General features: G+C 36.5%; 1 protein-coding gene across 1 annotated transcript in view; it reads right to left on the minus strand.

Moving 5' to 3' along the window:
* The window catches only part of DPP10 (dipeptidyl peptidase like 10), a 666,829-nt gene that overhangs the window by 118,408 nt on the left and 520,527 nt on the right, over positions 1 to 27,894 (minus strand). The window contains exons 6-7 of the mRNA XM_054723381.1: positions 24,081 to 24,133; positions 23,897 to 23,978 (exon numbers count right to left, since the gene is read on the minus strand). Of these exons, the coding sequence (XP_054579356.1) occupies positions 23,897 to 23,978; positions 24,081 to 24,133 (135 nt within the window). The remainder of the gene's footprint in view (positions 1 to 23,896; positions 23,979 to 24,080; positions 24,134 to 27,894) is intronic.

Consider the following 27,894-nt stretch of genomic DNA (forward strand, 5'->3'; position numbering starts at 1 on the left):
GATAACAAAAAGAGAAGTCAAAGAAATTAGTAAGCAGCCAAAGTTGTCTATGTTCACCCTCAAGTTTTAGTTTAGTTTTGGGCATAAAATGTAATTATGAGAATAATTTTGATAGATAAAGATCCGAGTACCAACTTTTAATATAATTATCTTCATTCTACTTTTCATATTCAGCACACATTAGAAACAAACAGAATACCAGATCTTTTAACATTTATTTTAAGTAACAGTAACTTTTTTTCTGACAAGTACAATTGCAGGTCCAAGTCACAGTTGATTTGAATTCAGCTTTAAATATGAATTCTTACCAATAACAACTAATAAAATTGAAGCAGTAATAATAAATAAATAAATAAATAAATAAATAAATAAATAAATAAAAAACACAGCAAACAAAAGTCCTGGACTGGTAAAAAAAAAAAAAAAAAAGCCCTGACTTCACAGGCAAATTTTACCAAACATTCAAAGAAGAACTAACACCTATCTTCCTCCAACTATTCTAAAAAATTAAAGAGGAAGGAACACTTCCAAGCTCTTTTTATGAAGCCAACATTATCCTAATACCAAAACCAGGTAAAGACACAACAAAGAAAGAAAATTACAGGCCAATATCCCTGATGCAAGGCTGGTAAAATATTCACAAATCAATAACTGTGATACATCACATAAACAAGATAAAAGATAAAAATCACAGGATCATATAAATAGATGCAGAAAAACCATTCAATAAAATCTATCACCATTTATGATAAAAACTCTCAGCAAAGTGGGAATAGAGGGATCATACCTCAATATAATAAAGGCCATATATGACAAACCTACAACCAACATCATACTCAATGGGCAAAAACTAAAAGCATTTCCCTTAAGATCAGTGTGGGACCTTGTCTAGAGTATGCTGGATGTCCAAGGCCACTCTGAGACTGGAAATCTTAATCAGGGTGTCTAAGGCTAAGGTGCTATGCACAGGTGCAAGGGCGCAGTAATCTGGACTGTGCAAGTGTGCCCCTCTGTAACCCAAATGATTGATGTCACTATTTGGCGGAAAGATTCTTTTGTCTAAATAATATTAAAAGTATGTTACTGAGGCTAGGGAGCTTGGGAGTGAGCTCAGATGCAACTGATCCAGAGGCAGTGCGTGGCTGCTCAGATAATAGTTGTGTGGACAGAGGCTGCTGTTGCTTTGTGGGAACGATGCGATGCATCGTTACCTAGCCAGTGTGCAGTTACCTACTGTGTAACTTTGCTTTGGAGAGCTGTTTTGTCAAGTAGCTCCTTGTTAGCAATGGCTACATGGCCACTAGCTACTACAATAAAGACTCTCTTATACATCCATGACTTCTCATGGCTTCTCCATCTACTACCCAGCATCCAAGAAGGTCCAGCCCCTGGCAGATTGACTCAGGCCCAAAAGTTGGTGTAGTAGGGCAGGATCAGCACCTGTGCTCTTACACTTGGCCAGTAGGCAGGATAGAGCAGTGAGTGTTTCCAACACTTAGTACAGTGAGCAGGGTTCGAGAAGGAACTTGCTCTAACAATCAGGAACAAAAAAGGATTGTCTGCTTTCAACACTCTTATTCAACATAGTACTGGAATTCCTTGCCATAGCGATCAGACAAGAATAAATAAAAGGCATCCAAATTGGAAAGGAGGAAGTAAAACTGTCATTTGCAGGTAACATGATATTGTATACAGAAAACCTTAAAGACTCCACCAGAAAACTACTAGATCTAATAAATGAACTTGGCCAAATTGTAGGATACAAAATCAGCATCCAGATATTGATGGCATTTTTATACACCAATAATGAACTATCAGGAAGATAAACTAAGAAGACAATGCCATTTACTCTTGCAACAAAAAATAAGGTAAATAGGAATAAATTTAACCAAGGAGATAAAAGACCTGTAATTGGAGAATTATATGACATTGAAGGGAGAAATTAAGAAAGATACAAATAATTGGAAGCATGTATCATGTTCATGGATTGGAAAAATTAATAATTAAAATGACAATAATATCTAAAACAATCTATAGATTAAACATAATTCCTGTTAAAATACCAATGGAATATTTCACAGAACTAAAAAAATGTTCCAAAAATTTGTATGGAACCAAAAATGACCGCAAATAGCTGCAACAATCTTGAGAAAGAAGAACAAAGTTGAAGGTATCACAATAACTGATATCACACTATATGACAAGGCCATTGTAATAAAAACAGCCTGTTACTAGCATAAGAACAGGTATATAGATCAATGTAAGAGAACAGAGAGCCAAGAAATCAATGCACAACTATATGGTCAATTAATATTTGACAAAGTAGGCAAGTGCTTACAGTTTCTTCAATAAATGGTGTTGGGAAAATTTGACAGGCACATACACAAAAATAAAACTAGACCACCAACTTACACTATACATAAGGCTGAACTCAAAATGGATAAAATCTTAAATGTAAGCCAGAAAAGCATCAAAATCTTAGAAAAACATAGGCAGTAAAATCTCAGAAATCTTTTGCAGCAATATTTTTGCCAATATCTCTCTAAGGGCAAGGAAAACACAAAAAAAGTTAAACAAATGGGACTAAATCAAACTAAAAAGCTTCTGCGCAGCAAAAGAAAACATTATCAAAATGAAAAGATAATCCACTATATGAAAGAAAATATTTGCCAATTATATATCCAATAAGGTGTTAATTTCCAAAATATATAAAGAACTTATACAACTCAACATCAGGAATACAACCCAATAAAAAATGAGCAAAGGACCAGATTAGAGACCTCTCCAGAATGGACGTAAAGATGGCCAATGGGCACACTAAAAATGTTCAAGGTCACTAATCAGATAGATGCAAATTAAAACTAGAATGAGGTACCACCTCACACCTGCCAGAATGGCTACTGTTAATAAATCAACAAGCAAATGCTAGTGAGGATGTGGATAAAAGGCAACCCTTGTGCACTCTTGGTTGGAATGCACACTGATGCAGCCACTACGAGAAACAGTATTGGGTTTTCTCAAAAAAATTAAAAAGGAACTCCCTTTTGACCCAATGATCCCACTTCTAGGAATATATCCTAAGAATCCCAAAACAACAATTGCAAAACACCAAGCAGCATCATTTACAACAGCCAATATCTGGAAACAGCCCAAGTGTCTGTCAGCAGATGAGTGGATAAGAAACCTGTGGTACATTTACACAATGGAATACTATGTGGTTGCAAAAAATAAAGAACTCTTGTTCCTTGCTACAGCATGGATGGACTTGGAAAGTATTATGCTAAGTGAAATAAGCCAATCAGAAAAGACAAATACCATATGATCTCACTAATATGTGGAATTAAAGAACAAAATAACTGATGAACAAAATGGAACCAGAAGCATGGATACATTGAACAGACTGGCTTGTGCCCGAGGGGAGGAGGGTTGGAATGACTGGATAAAGAAGGTGAAGGTATTGGCTAAAGAATATATATGCATATCCCATGGATACAGACAATAGTTTTGTGAAGGCCAAGTGAAGGGAAGGTGGGGGTGGATGGAGGTGAGCAAGAGGGGGTAAGAAATGTCAAAATTAAAATTTTTAATAAAAATAAATAAATAAATAAGAATTCTTTATGTTCTTTGTTTTTTTTTCAAAGTATAATGTATCTTCTAACAATTAAACAATATAACAGCATAAAACATTTTTAAAGACTAAAATTATTATTATCCTACTGCTTAGTATAGACTGAAAGCAGTATTATCCTACTACTTTCAACCAGTAATTATTTGTACTTTAATATACACAGTAGAGCAAAAGTAGATTTATAATTGTTGATGTGAAAAATGTGATGATTAATAAGTAATAATATAATAATATACTCTGTGTTTTGTATATTTACAACTATAAACCTCCTTTGTTCCACCCTATATTCTTTCCTTACCACTTTTTCCATGATTATATTTCATATTTATAACACTGTTAAAATTTCTTGCCATTTCATATGACATTTGCTGACATACAGTTTGGAGAACAAGATCTATCTATAAACTTGTCATCTCTTTCTGTATTTGAAAAGTACCTGATTTTTTTTAGTTTTCACATGCTCCATTAAAAGTAACTAATTTTGTGTTTTAAACTTTGTCTTATTCTTAATACCTTTTAAAATATATCTTTTAAGAATATGAGATATGTTCATAAAATATTAAATTAAATACTATGAAAAATCTCTCTCAAACTCTAGTTCTCTGCCAGTTAACAACTACTCTTAACAATGTCTTGTGTATTCTAGAATTTACTTAAATTATATATAGTTATATATTTTATATATCATATATAATAATATAAGTAATACATTATCTTGTTGCTTATAATGATATTACACTAATTAATAATAGGGACTTTTATAACGGGATGGCATTGCAAATCTGCACATGTAAAAGAATCATTTTAATGGCTTTCTAATATTTTGTTGTTTTTTGTACCCTAATTTATTTTACTAGTCTTTTAATCCTGATTTAAGTTGTTTCTAATCTTATTTTGTTTTTAAATTCTAAATAATATTCCAATTAGTTTACTTTTTAAAGGTCTTTAAGTATATGTGCAATATATCTACAGGATAAATTCTACCTTTGAAATTGCTAGATATATACTACCATAATTCTTACTGGATATATTCTTAGACCAATAAAAATGTGTATATGTGTGTTGTGCATGTGTGTAATTTGTTTGCTTTTGATTTCTAATTTAATTCCTTTGTGTTTCAAAAATATACTCTGCGTGATTCCCATTATTTTATAGATATTGAGAATTGTTTTATGGGTCAGTGTGTGCACTTAGAAATTCCATGTGTTCTGTAATAGTCTGGACAGGGTTCTGTAAGTGTCAATTCTCATGTTGGTTGATTGTGTTGATCAAATCTTTTACATCCGTACTGATTTTATATCTACTTGTCTATCCTTTACTGTAAGAAAAGTGTTCAAATTACCAGCTAAAATTGTCAATGTCTCTCTGTTTCCCTAAATTTGCTAAAGTCTATGTTTGCTTTCAATCATTTCCCGCTCTGGGGAATTATTATTTCATGTCCCTTAGAGATTACGTTTTCTGCTGAGGTTGATTAATAGTATCACAGAAAATGAGGTTTCTTTTTCATTTCTTTGTTTCTCATAAGGAGGAGAGTAAGGAGATAGCTCCTCTAACACACCATCTACAGGATGTCGAGTTATTTCTGACGTGACATACCTTGGCGTTAATGCAGACTACAGTTCCCCTCAGGGAGTTCTCTTCATGCCATTTAATAAAACACAGTAAATCACTGGAGTACTGAACTTTTCCTAATTGGAATTCTTTTCCCTCGGGGTTGTTCAAGATGATTCACATCTTACAATAAACAATGTTACAACCTTATTTTTTCAGTTTTAGTTAGCCTGCTGATGGAATATGACTTGATATCACCATAGGATACTCTGTATGGTCAAAAGTAAGAATAGTATATATGCAAAAGTTTAGTTGTAATGAAACATAAAGAATCCAATATTTAGGACTTTCACTGATTATCATCTCTATTCTTATTCCATTCCAGTGGTTTGCTTAGCAGGAGCTGTCCAACATGTTCAGTGCATTTCATTATGCATGACTTAGATTTATGGTTTAAAAATTTGCAATCCTGAAACCCTTATAGTTCTTTCTCCACAAGTTATTATTTAATTTAATGTTAGGAGAAGCATGAGACAAGAAGTACCATAGAAATTGTGCTGGGAAACAAACAAGAGAACAAAGATATGGTTATTGCATTTATTTCATTATTATTAAGTTACTCAGTTGTTTAAATATAAGTTAAGGAAAAAATATGAGTGGTCATTAGAACTAGGACATGGTGGTTATTCTTTCTAGTACAAATCAGCTGACATTTCTGATTTATTTTATCTTTTCACATTTGAATGTAATATGTAAATTATAATATTCTATTTTTTAAAATACAAACAAAAGAGTTAAAGCACGGGCCTCCATGTAAGCCTATTTTAATTTTTTCCATATTGAGATTGTCACTATAGTCCTAACGATGCCTTTAAATAAATAAAAAGTCCAAACTTTGCCCTGACATGTAACTTCAGAACTCAGCTTGCAGGTCACTTCCTCCAGGAAACTGCCCTGTCACCTCAGAGAGGCCTCCGCTTGCAAGGTGAGGCCCATGTCAGGATCCCCCACTGTCAGATGTTCCCAGAGGCCGCCATCCTCACCTTCAACCATGTTTTCTTTGAGTTCCTCCAATACAGAGATTGTGCCTTTTATGTCCCTGATGAATAAATATCATGTTCATCACACAGTCAGAATCTGTATACAATGTTATAATTCATGCTGGATAAACTGATTGAAACATTCTAAATAGGGACAAAGCTACTCCCTCCATCCAAAAGAGATACCCAAATTTCAGATGGCCCATCATTAATATTGGTACTGTTTATGGGAAAGTATTGATTTCCATTTTGTTTTTCTAAATGTTGAGGAAAACATTGCAAACACAGCATAGATAAAAGGTGTTCTCCTATAGCACACACAAGATGGACAGCTTTCTTTTCTTCTGTTTTTTTTGTTTTGTTTTGTTTTTTTTGTTTTTTTGTTATTCTTCTTCCTTTGGCTGGAAGCCTGCAACATTTCTACTCACTTTCTAAATCTCCAGGGCAGGCCTGACCTAGAAACTGTCAGCATCTAAATAGCTTCCATTCCACATACTGGCTGGCACAAGTTACAGCGTCTTGTCTGTACAGCTTCTTTTACTATTTTCTATGAAAAACTCATACTTGCCATCTGCATAGCTCAGTACACACTTACATATGCTATCAGGATTACAGAATTTGAGCTCCTGCCCTCAGAGAGTTTACAGTCCCAGACAGTCAGCAATGTTATGTCAATATATATCTATCAAGTGACTTCTAACAAAGCCAATGCGAACACTTTAAAAGCACTAAGAGTACAGCTAACAGTATGCAGGTTGCTCAGTTTTCTCCTTACATTGAAATATGCAACACTTAATTGGAGGAAAATATTCTCATATGTGTTTATAAAAAAACATAATTTCTCTTTAAATGTCTTTGAAAATCTCTGAATTTAGGTAGAAAGGTCACAAATCTTCTATTTATGTAATTCTAAGACATCAAGAGGTTTATGGAATTGCCACCTTATGTGTGATTTTCACACAGTAATGCAAATTATTTTCCTTTAAATTGTGGATTGCAATTATATACTTTTTTTCCCTTTTCTACACATACATATACATTGTTATAGTATGTTACTTATATGAGAATATACTATCTGTCACATTTACATACATAATCCTATATAATAATAGACAAATATGCAAATTGACAATACCTCTGACACACCCACAAGCCACGCCCACAAGCCACGCCCACCATCCAATCAGAGAAAGTATGCAAATTAACCCAAACCAAGATGGCTATAGCCACAGAGAGCAAGGTTTCCTAGGTAACAGAGGAAGCCAAGCTTTCTGCCTGCCCTTGCCAGGCCTAAGCCTCCACTCAAGCTACAAAGTTTCAATTACAGAAGGTAAACAAATTCAAACAAATGGCAGGAGAATGGAGCTTGAGAGAGCAGGCCAGGGTTGCCGGCAGCAACAGGGGAAGCAAAGCTTTCCGCACACCCTGGCCGGGCCCACCCGCTTAAGGAAACAAAGTTTCAATTATAACCCCAATACAAATGGCTACCAGCCTCGGAGGGAGCCCCAGGCTTGGCTCTGCTCCAGGCTACAAAGTTTAAGTTGTAGAAGGAAAATAAATTCCAGATACCAGGGCCTCCGCTTGCGTTGCCAGGGGGCGTGGCCCGCCTGCAAACCACCACAGGCCCCTCGCTCAGGCTGCCCCACACCCCAAGGGAACCCCCACCTGATCCGGGACACCCTTCAGGGCAAACCAACTGGCCCCCACCCCTGTACGAGGCCTCTATCCTATCTAATAAAAGAGTACTATGCAGATTGATCATCACTGCAACATACAATACAGCTGCCCCCATGTGGTCAAAGATCCTGCCCCCATGTGGACACAAGATGGCCACCACAAGATGGCCAGCAGGAGAGGGCAGTTGGGAGGCACCCAGCCTGCAAGGGAGGGCAGTTGGGGGTGATCAACCCTGCAGGAGAGGGCAGTTTGGGGTGACCAGGCCGGCAGAGGAGGGAAGTTGGGGGCAAACAGGCTGGCATGGGAGTGGTTAGGGGGTGATCAGGCTGGCAGGCAGAAGTGGTTAGAGGCAATCAGGAAGGCAGGCAGGCAAGCAGTTGGGAGCCAGCAGTCCTAGATTGTGAGAGGGATGTCCGACTGCCCGTTTAGGCCCGATCCCGGTTAGAGGCAATCAGGAAGGCAGGCAGGCAAGCAGTTGGGAGCCAGCAGTCCTAGATTGTGAGAGGGGTCCCAGATTGGAGAGGGTACAGGCTGGGCTGAGGGACAACCCCCCTCCGTGCACGAATTTCGTGCACTGGGCCTCTAGTATAAATATATACCTGAATACACTGCAAATTTATCAGTCAAAATGATTGAGTATTTAATAGTGTTTTTGTTGTCATTTTTGTTAAATTGAAACATAATTATCATATTAAGTTTCATCCAATATTTCCAGTCTAAATATGGAGTAAAGAAATTATTGGAGCTTCTTAATATTGGTTTCTTTGATGTAAAATTTGAAATGAGACACAATAGACCTTAGGTAAACCTGGTACTAGAATGTGGTAAGAGGGATTGCTTTTATTTTCTGGAACTAAGACACCAACATTGGATTTTGCTACTGATTACATAAAAGGGTGACCTGTTTCCAATGATCTCCTCTAATGAAGATGAATGAAATTTTTAAAAGTCCAAATTCATTTATTTGGGAAACAGTCATGGCAAACACTTGAGGATGCTCATGGTGTGAATTTTCTGGCTTCGCTCCCTAGCAGTTTTCCCGCACAAGCGTGCTAGCTAGGAATGAACACCACGCACACCACAGTGAAGGACTGACTTCAAATAAAACCTGACCCTTACGGGCCTCCTTTCTTTTCTGCTTCTAGACAGCTCTGGTATGCTAGGACTAGAAGTCCAAGGCTTCATCCCCAAATGGAAATGGCCGCAGCAGCCAGGTGTGAGTGTGTGTGTGTGTGTGTATGAGTGAGTGTATGTGCTGTGTGTATAAGTATATGCATATGTGTATCTTATATTTGCATATGCTTATTTTCTATTTCTTGAATATATCTTAATGATAATTAAAATAATTTTATTCTGAAAAACATGTATACAAAATGGGACATGAAGTAAGTCATGTTGGTTTTTAGTAGGGGACTTGAGATGCCAGTGAGATGTTTGAAAAATGCTACCTTAAACACTTACTACAAACCAACAAGGACTAAATTCATATTGGCAAAGTCAATGGCATTGCTCAAAATTTCTATTAATGAAAACATAAGCAATTACATCCAGTAAATATAAAATTTCTTAGAGACACCGAAACATTGCCAACCACCTAAGGCTTTAATACAATTTTAATGGGAAAATCTAGTAATAGTAAAAATGGAGACAATAGGAAAATTTTATATTATTCTATTTCAAGAATTATGTAAATATTATTATACTTTTTAAAAAATATATAGGAAATAAAGTGCATAAAAGTGATTTTTCTGAACACCTGGATTGTGATAAGTAAAACACTGGATGTTTCTAATGCTGTATGCCATTGGAAGAATGGTGCGATTATTTTATTTTACTCTAAACATGGTGAAAAAATGTTAGCAACAGCAAAGACGTGCATTTTATGTTGTGTTCTTACCACAAAAAATAGAGGGAGGGAGGAAGCTCTCAGAGGCGATGGGGTGCTGTGGCACTGACAGTAGTGATGTTTCCACAGGGGCATGTTTGCCTCATCTCATCATTGTTATACACTGAATGTCCATAGTCTCTTGTATGTACTCAATGCAAAGTACGGCCTTTCGTATGTGTCAATCCTGTATTTGTACTCAGTAAAGCGGTTTAAAGACTTAGGAGTCTAAATTGATTATTTTCTGCAAAATAGTATAGAAATAAACTTATATAGTATTTTAATAATTTAATTTACTTGAATGAATATTTGTGAGACAATTTTTATTGTTGGACTGCCATAAAATTTTAGACCTGAGTTTAAAACTTGATTTCTTTAACACTTAAATATATAGTTATTTATCAATTCAGTTATAGATTAAAATAATAGCCTTTATACCTAGCTCTCTGCCTCTGAACTCAGTTGCTTACAGTCTGGAATGAACTCTTCTGCCAGACCTGTCTTTTCATGTTTTTCATATCATACCATCCTCAAAACCTTCTTTGGTAGCCCATTACCCACAGAAATCACAGTCTTTCATTAATTTCTCAATGCAACCAGATACTTAAAATCCAATTTTGCCTTGTGTGAAATATATTTGATGAATAAAAATGAGGAGGAGGTGAAGGAGGAGGGAAAGACAGAGGGAGGGGAGAGACATTGAGATATTTAGCATATTCTGGATATGTCTGTGCTGGAAACAACTGTAGGTCAATGGTAGAAGATAGCAATATAAATTTTGAGATGAAATAGAAGAATATTAGAATGTGAGAAGTAAGCAATTCACTTAGCATGTAGAAATGTTGGGGAAAAGCTATCAGCAGAGGAGGGAAATTTATTTGACAGAGTTCTGATGAAAACAATGGCTGGGTATGCAAAGGAAATGACTGAGAGATACAAAGGAACAGTGCATCATCCTCTGAAAATTACAAACTTTGGTTCAGGTACAGGAAATCTGTGCGACTGCTCTGTGATGGAGTGGTGGGAACCAGATGATGTGTCATTTTAGTCACATATGGTGTGTCTTCTCAATGACATTTCCTAACCCGTGGGAACCATTAAGAATCTGCATTTTTAACACATATCTTTGCAGGTGCTGTGTGGTTCAGAGTGGATAGCAATTGGAGAGTGGATATTAGAAAATAAGCTGCTAAAATCTTTCACTGAAAAATGATGAGACTTAATTAAGTGTGCTATTGTAGGCAAGAATAGTGGGTATCAAATTAGTAACTACAATTTATTGAGCACTTGCTATGCTGTGATGGTTGATGTGTCAATTTGGCTAGGTTATGGTGTGACTATTTGGTCAAACACTATTCTTGTTGTTTATAGATGTGATCAATATTTACAATCAGTTGATTTTAAGGAAAGAATAATGAGAGTGATATAAATAGTTGAAGGACTTAGCAGCCAAAACAGGTTTCCAAAAAAGGAATTCTGCCTTAAGATTGCAGCATGAATTTTTATCTGAGTTTCCACCCTCCTCCGATAATCGCATGAGACAATTCCTCAAAATCTCTCTCTCCCTCTCCTTCCCCCACCTGCATCTCCCTCTTCCTTTCCCTCTTTCTCTGGAAATACACATATACATATACATACACTGTTGATTCTGCTTTCTGGAGCATCTCGACTTGTGCACATGCTCCATCTCATTTAAACCTCACAAAACTAAGTAGTTATGATTTTCTTTCATTTTTAGTCTGAATAAACCTTCCCTACATCATAAAACAAGCAAACAAAAAAGAAATCTGAACTTAGGCTGAGGTTTTAATGATTCTAGATATCAAGTTCTAATCACTGAAATGTTTTTCCCTTCTGAAACTCAGGACTGACTGGGCACAAGCCTGTGCAGAAGGCCGCAGGTCTGGGATGAGTGGGAGTGGCAGGCAGGAGCAGCAGGCTGCATTGAACTACCTGTTTTGGCCCAATCCCCTCAGGCCACACTGAGGGACCCCCACCTGTGCATGAATTCATGCTCTGGGCCTCTAGTATGTATATTATTATTGATAGTATTACAGATGTCTACCATTTCCCTTCCCCATTATCCCCTTCTTCCCTGCCCTTACCCTACTCCCAGGTCTATACCTCCATATTGCCTGTGTCCATGCATATGCTTCTGGTCTTATTTTGTTGGTCAATTCATTTTGTTCATTAGATTCCACAAAAAAGTGAAATCATGTGATATTTGTCTTTCTCAGATTAGCTTATTTCACTTAGCATAATTGTCTCCAGGTCTATCTATGCTGTCCCAAAGGGTAAGAGATTCCTCTTTTTTATAGCTGCACAGTATTCCATTGTGTAAATATTCCACAGCTTTTTTATCCATTCACCTACTGATGGTCACTTGGGCTGTTTCCAAGTCTTAGCTATTGTAAATAACATTTTTAAATCTGACATTTTTATTATTATGGTAGAATTATGAATAAATATTTTATGCATGAATTTAAATGAATTAATATCATTATATGAATTTTCAAATTGTTATAAAATGAGCGATTTTAGCTTTTATAAGACCAAGTTATTTTTGTAAAGAAAAAATAATATACCCTCTTAAACCAGAAGCCTTTTCAATTGAATGACTAATACTTTATTTTCTGTTTTAGGTAGGAACCACCTTTCTTTTTATAAAACATTCATTATATCTAACGCTGTCCACTCACTACCTTTTCTAAGTAACACATGTTGTATTGTGTCAGTTTTTCTTCCACAAAGCACCACATGCAAATTGCCTTCCCCCATACCAAGCGCTACTGAAACATTCTCCATCCTTTCAGTTCTAACTCAGACAGTCTTTTTCGTAAATCATGTCAATCTCTTACATCGCTTGTCTACAGCCAGAAATTTCTTTTGCAGCAAATAAAATTAGAAACTGAAATTAAGGATGATAAATTATTTTCCCTTGTTTCATAAACACTGCAGGACTTTCTAATTACATTTAATGCAAAACTAATTAAAGTAGTATTGCAAAGACTCACCTCTAATAAAATCATATTGATAAGTCTTCTGATGGCTTCAAATATTGACAAAGCTTGTCATATTCACAGGAAATAGACCATTAGCCATTTGTAAAAATACATCCTTAATTTGTATTGATTTTTATTTTTACATGCACACAACAGATAGCCTTGATAAATATGGACTTTATCTCAAAAATTCCATTACAAAAAATTTAGGTTTAAAAAACAAACAAACAAACAAAAAAACCTTAGGCTTAGTTTTTTTTTATTTGTTTTTGTTTGTTTTGTTTTGTTTTGTTTACCAAATTAGTGAAACTAACATTTCTGAAGAAGAAAATATTAAAGTGATAAAATTTCTTAAAAACATATTTGTATCCTATATAATAAAACCCTAATATGCAAATCCATCAAACAGCAGAATGACTGGTTGCTATGATGTTCACTGACCACCAAGGGGCAGATGCTCAATGCAGGAGCTGCCCCCTAGTGGTCAGTTCGCTCCCACAGCGGGAGCACCGCTCAGCCAGAAGCCAGGCTCAGGGCTGGTGAGTGCAGCAGCAGTGGCGGGAGCTCTCCCACCTATGCAGCAGGCGGACCTACCCCGAGGGATCCCAGACTTCAAGAGGGTGCAGGCCAGGCTAAGGGACCTCCCCGCCAGTGCACGAATGTCATGCACTGGGCTCTAGTAATAATAAAAATTAACACCACTGAAATACCATATGCCAAATACTTTTCCAAGTGCTTTATATTTATGCATTAAACACCAAACTAGCACTATCAATAAAGTACTGCTATTGTCACCATTTTAAAGATAATGAAACTAAGGCATTAGAAATTGAATAATATTCTCAAGGTCAACAGTTAGTAAGGAATGGATCCAATCACTTAGAAAATGATTTTTATAAACTTCTAGTATATTTTATGATTTTTTCTCAAATATATCAAAGAGTAAGAAATCGATAATGTAGGAATAAGTAAATAAATTAATGATTTAATAATTCTTTGAGAATATCAAACTATTATTTTGACATAGTTGTAGGTTCCTTTCAGAGTTGAAGAATAAGAGAGTAATTTAAAACAAATCAAAGTTTCAAAGAATTCCCTAAAGTCTCCTCAATGACACAAACATAAATTTATCTGTAGCTTTCTGGGTTCCGGAATTTTGTGTCCATAAATATATTGATTCATGCTTTTGTTATAGAATAATAAGAAGTTAGTGAAATTCCATGACAAGAAAAACAGAGAAACTGAAACCTATAGTTAAATAGCAGTTTTTGGCCACTTAGTAAATCCTATCTTCCCTAAACCAAAGACACTTAAGAGTAAATGGTTTGCATTTATCCTCCCTAACCAGAGAATAAATAGCTTAAATCACTCTACTCAGGGAGACAGATAACAGGAATGCAATCATGTGCCATTTGTATCAACCACACCCAAGGACAGACAAATTAAAAGAATAAATCTTATTTTGGTACATCAGCATAAAGCTGATGAATATTCTATTGATCCACCCCTAAGAACTCTCCTAAATGCCCAGCCTTTAAAACCCCTGAAAATTAAGGTCCCAGCATGCTCTTCCTGCAGGGACCATGCCTGTGACATTCCCTTCCCCCTTCTCTTTCCCCACAGCACTTATCTCCTAAATTACAAGGGACTTGCAACCAGGGGAGCAATGGGCAGTGGCAGCTTGTCCTGGGATAACCCCCTGAACCTGTCTACAAAGCCCACTTCCCCCTGACTTCCCAGTGAGCCAAAGCAGCCCAGCCTAGGCTCTCCTGTTACTCCCTGCCCTTCTTTGTCATACTGTCCTAATCTTCATATCTAGCAGCTTCTGCTTCCACTCTTCAGTGTCATAATGGAATGGATCTAGAAACAATCCTCCTTAGGATATATACATTGCTTTAAAATTTCTCTATTACACATGATAAAGACAAATATACTGTGTATGATCTATGGTATCTGAACTGTTGACTTTTGTTTTCACTTTAAATCATTGGCTTTTCTTCATAACTATTAAATCAACTAGAGGCCCGATGCATGAAATTCATACATGGCAGAGGAGTTTCTCAGCTCGGCCTGCACCCTCTCCAATCTGGGACCCCTTGGGGGATGTCTGACTGCAGGGATCAGGTCTAAACTGGCAGTCGGACATCCCTCTCACATTCGGGGACCGCTGGCTCCTAACCGCTCACCTGCCGGCCTGATTGCCCCTAACCGCTCTGCCTCGGCCCCCACCACCATGGCTTTGTCTGGAAGGATGTCTGGAAGATGTCTGGTCTAATTAGCATATTATGCTTTTATTAATATAGATTATTCAGCCATTTAGGGTGGATATGAATGGCTGTGCATACAGAGTGTTATATAGTACTTCATTGTGAAGCACAACTATAAGGATGTTTAAGCAGCTTCAGATATGTCTGGCAACTTTGTGTATACTTCCTTCAATACTTTGGTAAGCCTTTGATTTCTCAACATCCCTTTAGTCTGAATCCATAAAACCATGTTAAGAAAATGGGGAATTAAAGACTAGGGAATAACCATTTATTTTACTGTTGATACTTTTCTATATTACAATTAGTTACTTATTTTAATATTACATTTAAAAGTTCCTATGTTTGAGGAGCACATTCACCAAGACACAATGAAAGCTGTTATTGCAGGTGGAAAAATATTTTTCCTGCTCCAAAATACTAATCTATTGCACAGCTAACTCTGGAAATATTTCTGAGTGACAAATTATCATTAAAAATATAGCTGCCCAGTGTGCTCAGTGGTTTAGCATCAACCCATGAACCAATTGGTCTTGGGTTAGATTCCCAGTCAGGGAACATGCCCAGGTTGCAGGCTCAATCCCCGGTTGGGAGCATGCAGGAGGCAGCTAATCAATGTTTTGCTCTCATCCGTGTTTCTCTCTCTCTCTCTCTCTCTCTCTCCCTTCCTCTCTCTCCAAAATCAATAAAAACATTAGAACTATATACCTAGAGACAACCTCTCAGGGCAATCACTCCTTAACTCTTTTCTACTTTTATGTTCTCCTTTCTGTATCCCATTCATGCTAATAATTTTTAAATGAAAATAATATCCATTTAAAACAATTAGAAACTAATGTTTAGAATTTTATTATATAGGATGTAATAAGAATAAAGCCGAGAAGCACAAGCAAATGCCTTCATTTTGCTACTGATGAAAATGGATTCCAAGAGGAAAAGTGATTTGGCCACTGTCATATGACCAGTCACTGGAAGAAACTCTGTACCAGGTATATTCACTTCCTGGGTATTTCAGGATCCAGAATTTGTTTCCAATGAAAAGAGCATCATTTAGTAACAGTATATTATTCTATAGCCTTCTTTTTTTAAAATATATATTTTATTGATTTTTTACAGAGAGGAAGGGAGAGGGAGAGAGAGTTAGAAACATTGATGAGAGAGAAACATCAATCAGCTGCCTCCTGCACACTCCCTACTGGGTATGTGCCCGCAACCAAGGTACATGCCCTTGACTGGAATCAAACCCGGGACCCTTGAATCCGCAGGCTGACGCTCTATCCACTGAGCCAAACTGGCTAGGGCATCTACAGCCTTCTTGTGATGTGAAATTTCTATTATAGTTCCATATCTCACCATTTTGCTTAAGAAATTACTTCTTAGATTTATAAAATAAAAATAACAATAATATTAATCTTATTAAAAGAAACATTTATATTTCTCCAATAATTATCTAAATGAAATGGTGGTATAGAAATTTCTATTTTACATATGAGGAAATTGAAACTTATGGGAAATAAAAACATACCTCATCCCACCAGCTGTTCTTTATGCAGCAATTCTAATTTTAAAAAATCAAGAAAATTTCAACTTATTTTAAAATACTCTGTTAAAGGTAAGAGTTAGGGTTGGTCAATCAGAACTATTAAAGGTAAATAGAATAAACATAATAATAAGGGTATCAAGAAACTCAATTTACTGAAAGATTTATTTAACATTAAAAGCCACTTGTGCCTCATATAGTTTAAATTATGTAATGTAAAACTAATAGGATTCTAAAGAAAAAGATCATAAACCCACTATCACTGGTAAAAAAATAAAAATCTTAAAAACGTAATTATTAAGACGTCTAATAGGCATGTATAAAATACTTTTCATGTCACATGGAACACATATATAAAGCACTTGCCATTTGTTGATTTGTTGATGGTAGCCATTCTGACAGGTGTGGGGTGATACCTCTCTGTTGTTTTAATTTTCATCTCTCTGGTGATTAGTGACTTTGAGCATGTTTTCATATGTCTCTTGGCCATCTCTATGTCCTCTTTGGAGAAGTGTCTATTTATGCACTTTGTCCATTTTACAATTATATTTTTTGTCTTCCGTTTGTTAAGGTGTATGAGTTCTTTATATATTTTGGAAATTATCCCCTATCAGATGTATAACCCTAGTTACTGCTGGTGGGAATGCAGACTGGTGCAGCCACTATGGAAAACAGTATGGAGTTAAAAATACAACTGCTATTTGACCCAGTGAACCCACTTCTAGGAGTATATCCTAAGAAGCCTGAAACACCAATCAGAAATAATATATGTACCCCTATGTTCATAGCAGCATTAGTTACAATAGCTAAGATCTGGAAACAGCCCAAGTGCCCATCAGGGATACCAAGCCTGTGGAGGTCCATCCTGAAGAGTGAGTGGACCCAGTCCCATACTGGGCTCCCCAGCCCAGGTTTGCAGTCCCAGGAAGAGAAGTCTCCATAACTTCTAGCAGTAAAAACCAGCATGGATTGAGGAGGGAGGCCAAGGCTGTTGGAGTCCAGGTGTTCTTCTTAAAGGGTTCACATACGGACTTACCTGGACTCACTTGCTCTGAGCTCCAGCACAGGACAGCAGCTTGAAAGTCACCAGGGACATATGGGATGAACTGAATTGTTTGTCATCACAGCAAGAGCTGGAGGGGTAGCTTTCTCCCAGACAGAAATACTAGCAGAAGCCATTGTTCCTTTCATGAGCCCTCCCCACACAGAGCCGGCAAATGGATGCCATATCTGAGATTCCATTTACCTAACTCACACTATTTGCCCAACCCTGGTGATTCCCTAAGGTCCTGTCCTCTTCAAATTTCAGGCCCACCCAAGCTGTTTCCAGTGGCTTTTCAATAGAAATGGCCTATCTTGGCTCATGTTTCAGGTTTCCCTAAAATCTTTCAAACAAGCAGCATCTGGCCTCAATGAGCCCATACCTCTCACTAAGTCACCCAAGTCATGGCACTAGTAGCAGCTGGCCTTGGCTCAAAGCTTGGCCTTGCCTTGCACCTCCAAACCCAGTACAAGTAACAGCCATCTTCAATGACTGTGTAGCTCATTCCAAACGGCCCCTAGCAGAATACACACCATGGTGGACCTTGGCCTGCACCTCCCAGGAGGCCCCAGATCCAGTACACCTAGTGGACAGGTTCAGATCACGTTGAAGCACCACCATCCAATCACCTCCACAAGTGACACACTCAAGGGTTGACTCAGAGGGCATAGAGCCCTGCTGAACTAAGTCCTGCTCTGTGTGGTGGGTTTCTGGACAGCTGATCTTCCACAGTGGTCGGAGGTTGGTGATCAGTGGTGAGAGCCAGTCCTGTAGTTGATCGGTCTGGGTAAATCCCACCCACTAATGTGTCAAAAGCAATCAAGACTCAACTACAACAGGAGGGTGTACAGCTCACACAGGGGATGTACCTCAAGTTCCCAGCTAGGGTGATCAAGGAGGCTGTGCCACTAGACCCTACAGGACACCTACTACATTAGACCACACTCCCAAACAGGAGAGACAGAACAGTTCTGCCTAATAAATAGAAAGAAACACAAGGAGATGGCCAAAATGAGGCAATGACAAAATATGGCCCAAATGAAAGAACAGAACAAAAATCCAGAAAAATAATGAAACAAAATGGAGATAAGCAATCTATAATATGCAGAGTTCAAAACAGTGATTATAAGGACACTCAAGGAACTTAGTGAGAGCACCAACATCATAAAAAAGAACCAGTCAGAAATGAAGGATACACTAACTAATGTAAAAAATTATTTACAGGTAATTGACAGTAGAGCAGAGGAAGTTAAGAATCAGATCAGCAATTAGGTATATAAGGAAGCAAAAAACACCCAATATGAACAGCAAAAAGAAAAAATAATTTTAAAAAATGAGGAGAGTGTAAGAAGCCTCTGGGACAATTTCATGTGTATCAACATTCACATTATGCGGGTGCCAGAAGAGAAGAGAGAGAGCAAAGAAATTGAAAACCTATTGAAAAAAGAAATAATGACAGAAAACTTCCCTAACTTGGTAAAGGGAATAAACATACAAGTGCAGGAAGCACAGAGAATTCCAACCAAGATGAACTCAAAGATGCCCACATTAGAGCACATTATAATTAAAATGCAAAAGTTTAAAGACAGAGAATCTTATAAACAGCAAGAGATATCATTTAATTACCTACGAGGGAGCTCCATAAGACTGATTATTAATCAATAGAAACTTTGCAGGCCTGAAAGGAGTGGCAAGAAATATTCAAAGTGATGAAAAGCAAGGACCTACAACCAAGATTATTCTACCCAGCAAAGTTATCATTTAGAATCAAAGGGCAAATAAAGAGCTTCCCAGACTAGAAAAAGCTAAAGAAGTTCATTATCACCAAACCAATATTATATGAAATGTTAAAGGGTCTTCTTTAAGGAGTAGAAAAGAAGACAAAAATATCAACAATATAATGGCAATAAATACATATCTATCAACAATTGAATCTGCAAACAAAAAGAACAAGCAGAAAAGAAACAGACTCATAGATACAGAGAACTTTTTGTTGGTTGCCAGAGGGGAGGGCGGTTGAGGGAATGGACAAAGAATGTGAAGTGATTAAGAAGTATAAATTGGTTGTTACAGAATAGTCATGGAGATGTAAAGTACAGCATAGGGAATATAGTCAGTAATATTCTAATAACTAGGTGTGGTGCTGCGTGGGTGTGGAATTTATTGAGATGATCACATATTGTGTTATGTAATGTCTGGTAACCGGAGAGTACACTTGAAATGATGTATATCAACTGTAATTGAAAATAAAAAATAAGAAATATCGGGGTTTCGTACATAGCAGAGCAGCTCCCTCGCTCCGATCTATTGAAAGTCAGCCCTCGACACAAGGGTTTGTAAATAAATAAATAAATAAATAAATAAATAAATAAATAAATAGTCCTGGACCAAAGAGTTTTACAGGTGTGTTTTATCAAACATACAAAGCAAAACTAAAATCTATCTTTATCAAGTATTTCAAAAATTACAAGATGAGAAGATACTCACAAGTTTATTATATGAGGCCAGCATTGTCCTAATTCAAAAACCAGAGAAAGGCACTAAGAAAATAATTATAGGCCAATATCCTTGATAAGCATAGATTAAAAATAAACCTCAAGAAGATATTAGCAAACCCAATCCAACAATACATTAAAAAGATTGCACACCATGATTAAGTGGGATTTATTCCTTGGATGCAAGGTTGGTGCAATATTAGCAAATCAATTAATGTGATATACTACATAAAATAAAGACTAAAAATTATATTATCATATCAATAGATGCATCAAAGCATTTGACAAAATCAGTACTCATTTATGATAAAAACAAACAAACTCCTAGCAAAGTGGGAATAGAGAGAATATATTTCAACATAATAAAGGCCCTACATGACAAACCTACAACTAACATCACACTCAAAGGGTAAAAACTAGCAGCACTTCCCTTAAGATTGGGAACAAGACAGGGATGTCTACATTCACCACTCTTATTCAACATAGTACTAGAGTCCTAGACATAGCAATCAGACAAGAAGAAGAAATAAAAGGCCTCTGAATTAGAAAAAAAGAAAGAATTAAAACTGTCATAATTTGCTGATGACATGATACTTTATATAGAGAACCTTAAAGATCCCACTAAAAACGATTAGACTGATAAATGAATTCAGTAAAGTAGCAGGATATAAAATTAATACTCAGAAACATGTTGCATTTTTATACACCAATAATAAACTACCAGAAAGGGAAACTAGCCCTAGCTGGTTTGGCTCAGTGGATAGAGTGTTGGTCTGCGGACTGAAAGGTCCTGGGTTCAATTCTGGTCAAGGGCACATGCCCAGGTTGTGTGCTCAATCCCCAGGGGGTGGTGTGCAAGAGGCAGCCGATCCATCCTTCTCTCTCATCACTGATGTTTCTGTCTCTCTTTCCCTCTCCCTTCCTCTCTGAAATCAATAAAAATATATATTAAAAAAAGAAAGGGAAACTAAGAAAATAATCTTATTTACAATTGCATCAAAAAATTAAATACCTAGCCTGGCCAGTGTGGCTCCCTGGTTGAGTGTCAACCTATGAATCAGGAAGTCATGCTTCTATTCCTGGTCAGGGCACATGCCTGGGTTGCGGGCTCAATCCTCAGTAGGGGGTGTGTAAGAGACAGCCAATTAATTATTTTCTCTCATGATTGTTTCTATCTCTCTCTAAAACATATATAATTTTAACATTAAATACATAGAAATAAATCTTACCAAGGAGATAAAAGACCTATCCTCTGAAAATTGTAAAAACTGAAGAAATTGAAGAAAATACAAATAAATGAAAGCCATGGATTGAAAGAATTAACATCATTAAGATGTCCATACTACACAAAGCAATCTATATATTCAATGCAATTTCTATCAAAATACCAATGGTGTACTTCACAAAACTAGAATAAATAATTTAAAAATATATATGGAACCACAAAAGACCCCAAATAGTCACAGCAATCTTGAAAAAAAAAATACAAAGTTGAAAGTATCACACTCCTGATATCAAACTATATTACAAGGCTTTAGTAATCAAAACAAATGTGTTGCTGATATAAAAGCAGACATATTGATCAATGGAACAGATTAGAAAACCCAGAAGTTAACCCACACCTATATGTGGGTCAATTAATATTTCAAAAAGGAAGCAAGAACATTCAATAGAGTAAACACATTCTATTCAATAAATGGTGCTGGGAAAAGTGGACAAATACATGCCAAAAAGTAAAACTAAACCACCTTCGTATACCACATTTAAAAAATAAATAAATTCAAAATGGATTAAATATTTAATTTTAAGGCTCAAAACTATAGAACTCCTAGATTAAAAGAAAAACATAGGTAGTAAAATCTTTAACATTTATCTAGGCAATATTTTTTCTGATATATTTCTTCAGGTAAGGGAAACAAAAGAAAATATAAACAAATGGGATTACATCAAAGTAAAATATTTTGCACAGCAAAGGAAACCATCAATTAAACAAAACTAAAAGGCACTGAATTTGAGAAGATATTTGCCAATGAGATATCTGATTAAGAGTTAATATCCAAAATTTATAGAGAACTTATAAAGCTCAACACCAAAAATGCAGACAATCCAATAAAAAAAATGGGCAGAAGACCTAAATAGACACTTTCAAAAGAGGACATACAGATTGTCAATAGACATGAAAAGATACTCAACATCACTAATCATCTGGGAAATGTAAATTAAAACCACAATGAGGTATCACCTCACACCTTTCAGAATGGCTCTCATCAATAATCAATAAACAACCAAATGTTGTCAAGGATGTAAAGAGAAGAGAACCCTTGTGCACTATTGGTGTGAATGCAGATTGTGCAGCCACTATGGAAAAAAGTATGGAGTTTACTTTAAAAATTAAAAATGAAACTGCCTTATGACCAAACAATTCCAATTTTTGATATATATACAAAGAAACTCAAAATACTAGTTTGAAAGAATATGTGCACCACTATGCTCATTGCAACATTATTTCCAATAGCCAAAATTTGAAAGCAACACAAGTGTTCATCAATAGATGAGTGAATAAAAATGTGGTGGTACATATATATGGCTGAATATTACTCGGCCATAAAAAAGAATGAAATCTTATCATTTGAGAAAGCATTAATGGACCTAGAGGGTGTTATGCTAGTAAAATAAGTCAGTCAATGAAAGTCAAATCCCATGTGATTTCACTTATACTCTATATGGAATCTAAAGAACAAAATATATGAAGAAACAGGGCCTCCTGGCCTGGGGGAGCGATGTGGGGAGGGACCACGGGTGGTTGGCCGGCTGGCCAGGGGAAGGGACTGGCCAGGGGAAGGGACCGTGGGAGGTTGGCTGGCTGCAGGAGATTGGCCGAGGGAGTGCACTAACCACCAGGGGGCAGCTCCTGTGTTGGGCATCTGCCCCCTGGTGGTCAGTGCGCATCATAGTGACTGGTCGACTGGTTGTTCCAGTCGTTCTGGTCATTCAGTCATAATGGTTGCTTAGTCTTTTATATATATGACCAAACAATTCCAATTTTTGATATATATATATATATATATATATATGTATGTAGATAATAAGATAGCCTGAAAAAAAAAACAGGTGTTGGTGAGCATATGGAAGAAGGGAAGCTCTCACACTGTTGCTGGTAGAAGCGTAAACCTCACATAATTTATAAATCAAGTGGCAATGAGTGATACATTTGAGCACGCACATGTCACATAAGCAAGCATAACACTTTCTGAGCAGCATTCTCTTGAAGTCTTTATATGGGCACCATGAGACATACATACAGATATAGTGTTGTTCAAACTGTTTTATAAATCAATAATTTCCCTCTTCAATTTGTGATAATTCCAAAATATGATTTAAAAATCCTGTCTTAAGAGAACACTATCAAGTGCAGACTTCTGTCTTAAAATTTTACCCTGAAAAAGTACTCATTGACAACATTATATTATGGAAATGTCAAAGAACTCGACCCTGGTATTCTTGACTCTCTTCTAGGTTTCATTATTGACTAGCATTATAAACTAGTAATGCTATGATAATAAATTAAGAACTATCATTTCTTTATAGACTCCTTAAATGATAACACAATGCTAGTATTGTTTGATATATTCTTAAATTAGAGCACTAGGTACAAGAAATAAAGGGAAATAGACACCATATATAATGACGGTTTTTACAAGGAAGTGGGTCTGTACACATTTCCCTAGGGCCACGGCTGATGGTACTTGTGCATCCCAGTGCCCGCGCTTACCAGCTGCTGCCCTTGCACACCCCAGGCCGCATACTGCAACACGGAGTCCTCTACTTCTGGAGGGTTTAACTCCCAAACTTCCCTTGAAGAAAGGTAAATATTTTTTACAAGAACAAATTGACATCAACACCAGTCATTTATTTGGACAATTTCTCATGAAAACCAGAAAAATCAAAGAACTTACCTAGTGTGTATGTTGTAAATCACATATGACGCAGTATACGAATAATGAAAAATCTGAAATTAAAAAAAAAGAATTATTGACTGTAGTTTGAAATAATGGTTCTATCTTAATGTGTATATGTGTTTTTATTAAATTCCAGGGTAGCCAAGTATTGGTTTTAGAGAGAAATCAAAATGTGAAATATTGCAGTTCTGGGGTTCATTACCTTCCCTGAGCCTTACTGCAGTAGCCTTCTAACATTTATTGGACCATCAGTCGCATTTTTATTCAGTCCACTCTCTATTTAGCATAATTGTGATCAGAATTCTATCTTGTTAAAAATATTTAGTGATTCCTCATCATCTATAAAATAAAGTTCACACTGTTTTGTCGATATTTAAGGCTTTTGGTATTTGGAGTCTACCTGTTTTTCCACCCTTATAATCCACTACTTCCCTTCATCTAGTCTATATTTCCATTGCATTAGATAAGTTCCCCTTGTATAGTCTCAACTTTTTCTTTATAGGCCATCATATCCTAACTCAGGTGGAAATTTTTCCTCCTCCTATTCCATCTCTCTCACAGATTACTCTGACTCTCAGGACACTCTCACCCTGTAGTGTACACTTTATAACTATTTTAAGTATATGTCTTCTTTTCCTCAGAATGCTGTCAGGTCCAGTTGTGTATTACCTTTACATCCTCCACATTACTAATACAGAGTCATGTTTGCATGCAACATGCAACAGTATTTGTTGAGTAATGATTCTGATGGGGAAAATCTCATATAGCTTGAGGTGTTTATTGTTGGAAACAAAATGTGACACCTCCTCTAACCCCTTCATAGTAATTGTTGAAAATAATATATTAAATAGTTGTTTGCAAGTATGTGATCTTCAAGAGATGTTAGTACCATCTTATAAAGAACCTTATTTCTTTCTAAAGGCCACCTTCCCAAGGATTACATAACCTATGATGGGGTGACATCAAATCCCAAAAATGGACCATAGTGGATAATTCAAAGATATTTCTACATTTGGTTCTTCGTAATTAGAAATGATGAAATAGTGGACTACCGAATAAATGAGGAAAAATGCAAAAAAAAATAGGTTAAGGAAAGGGATGATGAATGTGTTGTATTTTAGTGAAAATTATTTTTCTCTAAGCTATTTAGTTCTGGTGAAGAAAATGTTTCTCTAGCTATATTAACTTTTTTATTATTTTCAGGTTTTATAGAACTTATACTTAAACTTTCAGCGTGCAATTGTACAAAGCTTATTTTATTTCTATAGTGGATGTACATTGTACAAATTGTATAATACTGCCAATTAAAATTCCCTTGAAGTCAATGTGTTATTTATTCTGAGTGCAATAATAGCTCCAATTAAACAGGATTTCCACATATTTGGAAAAGCAATACTAGTGTTCTCTCTATAGTGTAATAACAATCCTTCCTTATTTGTTGTAATACTGTGTTTTCCAGTGAAGCTTTCTTCCTTTTGAAATAACTGAACTTTGAGATTGCCTTCACTATAGAGTTGTAGACGTAAAAATGATTTTTCCTGGTGTCTATTTTGACATTCACATCATATTCTACACAATTCCCTAATGAATACATATTTTGAGCCTTGAATTTGCTACTATGGCTGACAGGTGAGAAATGTGACCACATCTATAAACATTTTTTTTTTTTTATCTCAGAAAGTTCTGTTGCCAAAGCACACTGCCAAGTGAGCACTTGACCTTCAAAGCAGACACATGTGTACATGACATTATGAGTAATGTAAACCATTCATCCTATCTGTAAATCACCTAGTACTATACCTGAATTCTAGGCTCACATCCATCCCCAGAGAAAAAAATTGCTGTGCATTACTTTTTAGGTAAAGCAGGCCAAAACAATGACTGACGCAAAACTGGATATAACCATTGATTGAATCTGGTCTCTTTCTGTGATGTTTGTCATAGAGGTAGCTGGCTCTTCTCAATGAATGACTCCAAAGGACTTAAATGTCCTCTAAATGATGTGATTTGGGGAGGGAGATATGGAAATCCACTTCCTGTCCTGTAATTCTTAGCCTGACACAGCATCAGTTTCTCACAGCTGGTGTGTAGAGGTGGAAGACCACAATAAAGAAGTTTACCTTGACTCGCCCCTAAACCCTTAACAGGTTGAAGCAATAAAGGGTAGGGTTTCAGGCTCATCTGTAGGTGTCCTACAAAGTCAGCAGTTTGCCATCTACAGATAATTAGAATCTAGTGCTTTACTCCTAGTTTAGAGCTCTTTCCTCTCCACTGCCCTTGGTGTAGTGTGTGTGTGTGTGTGTGTGTGTGTGTGTGTGTGGTCCCAGCAGATCTCAACTACTTCTTCGTTTTGGAACTTTCATAGTTAAAATAGCCTTCGATGCCCACATCAGAATATAATGAGTGAGGTAGGAGGAATCTTCAACAGGGTTAGAGGTAGAGGTTTCTCTTTGTTTGTTTGCATAGTGTTGCAGCAATTTTAAAAGGGGCTTTTCCAATGACAATTGGATTCAGCTTTAGTGATCATCTGTATTAAGGTGCACTGGTCTAAATTCACTTTGTTTTAATTTGTATCTCTTTATTTCCTTCTTAGGATAGCACTTCCTTTTTTTTTAACATATCAAGATTTTATTGTCATATAAAACATATGTCTCCTTTTCCCCAACTGACCTCCCCCAGGCACATGCCCTCACCCCCCAGGGTCTGTGTCCATTGGTTATGCTTATATGCATGCATATAAGTCCTTTGGTTGATCTCTTACCCCCACACACGCCCTCCCATGCCTTCCCTATGAGGTTTGATGGTCTGTTCAATGCTTCTTTGTCTCTGTATCTATTTTTGTTCATCAGTTTATGTTGTTCATTATATTCTACAAGTGAGTGAGATCATGTGATATTTATCTTTCTCTGACTGGCTTATTTCGCTTAGCATAATACTCTCCAGTTCCATCCATGCTGTTGCAAATGGTGAAAGTTCCTTCTTTTTTACTGCAGCGTAGTATTTCATTGTGTAGATATACCAGTTTTCTAATCCACTCATCTGCCGATGGGCACTTAGGCTGTTTCCAAATCTTAGTTATGGTAAATTGTGCTGCTATGAACATAGGGGTGCATATATCCTTTCTGATTGGTGTTTCTGTTTTCTTGGGATATATTCCTAGAAGTGAGATCACTGGGTCAAATGGGAGCTCCATTTTTAGTTTTTTGAGGAAATGCTATACTATTTCCCACAGTGGCTGCCCCAGTCTGCATTCCCACCAGCAGTGCAGGAGGGTTCCTTTTTCTCCACATCCTTCCAGCACTTGTTGTTTGTTGATTTGTTGATGATAGCCATTCTGACAGGTGTGAGATGGTACTTCATTGTTGTTTTTATTTGCATCTCTCAGTTAATTAGTGATTTTGAGCAGGTTTTCATATGTCTCTTGGCCTTCTGTATGTCCTCTTTTGAAAAATGTCTATTTAGGTCCTTTGCCCATTTTTTGATTGGATTGTTTACCTTCCATTTGTTAAGTTGTATGAGTTCCCTGTAGATTTTGGAGATTAAACCCTTATCAGAGATAACATTGGAAAATATGTTTTCCCATGAAGTGGGCTTTCTTGTTGTTTTGTTGATGGTTTATTTTGTAGTGCAGAAGCTTTTTATTCTGATGTAGTCCCATTTGTTTATTTTCTCCTTAGTTTCCTTTGTCCTAGGAGCTGTATTGGTAAAGATATTGCTATGACATATGTCTGCTATTTTGGTGCCTATGGCTTCTTCTAAGATTTTTATGGTTTCCTATCTTATGTTTAAGTCTTTATCCATTTTGAGTTTA

Source organism: Eptesicus fuscus, chromosome 11 (genome assembly GCF_027574615.1).
Source record: "Eptesicus fuscus isolate TK198812 chromosome 11, DD_ASM_mEF_20220401, whole genome shotgun sequence".
NCBI classification, from domain to species: Eukaryota; Metazoa; Chordata; class Mammalia; order Chiroptera; family Vespertilionidae; genus Eptesicus; species Eptesicus fuscus.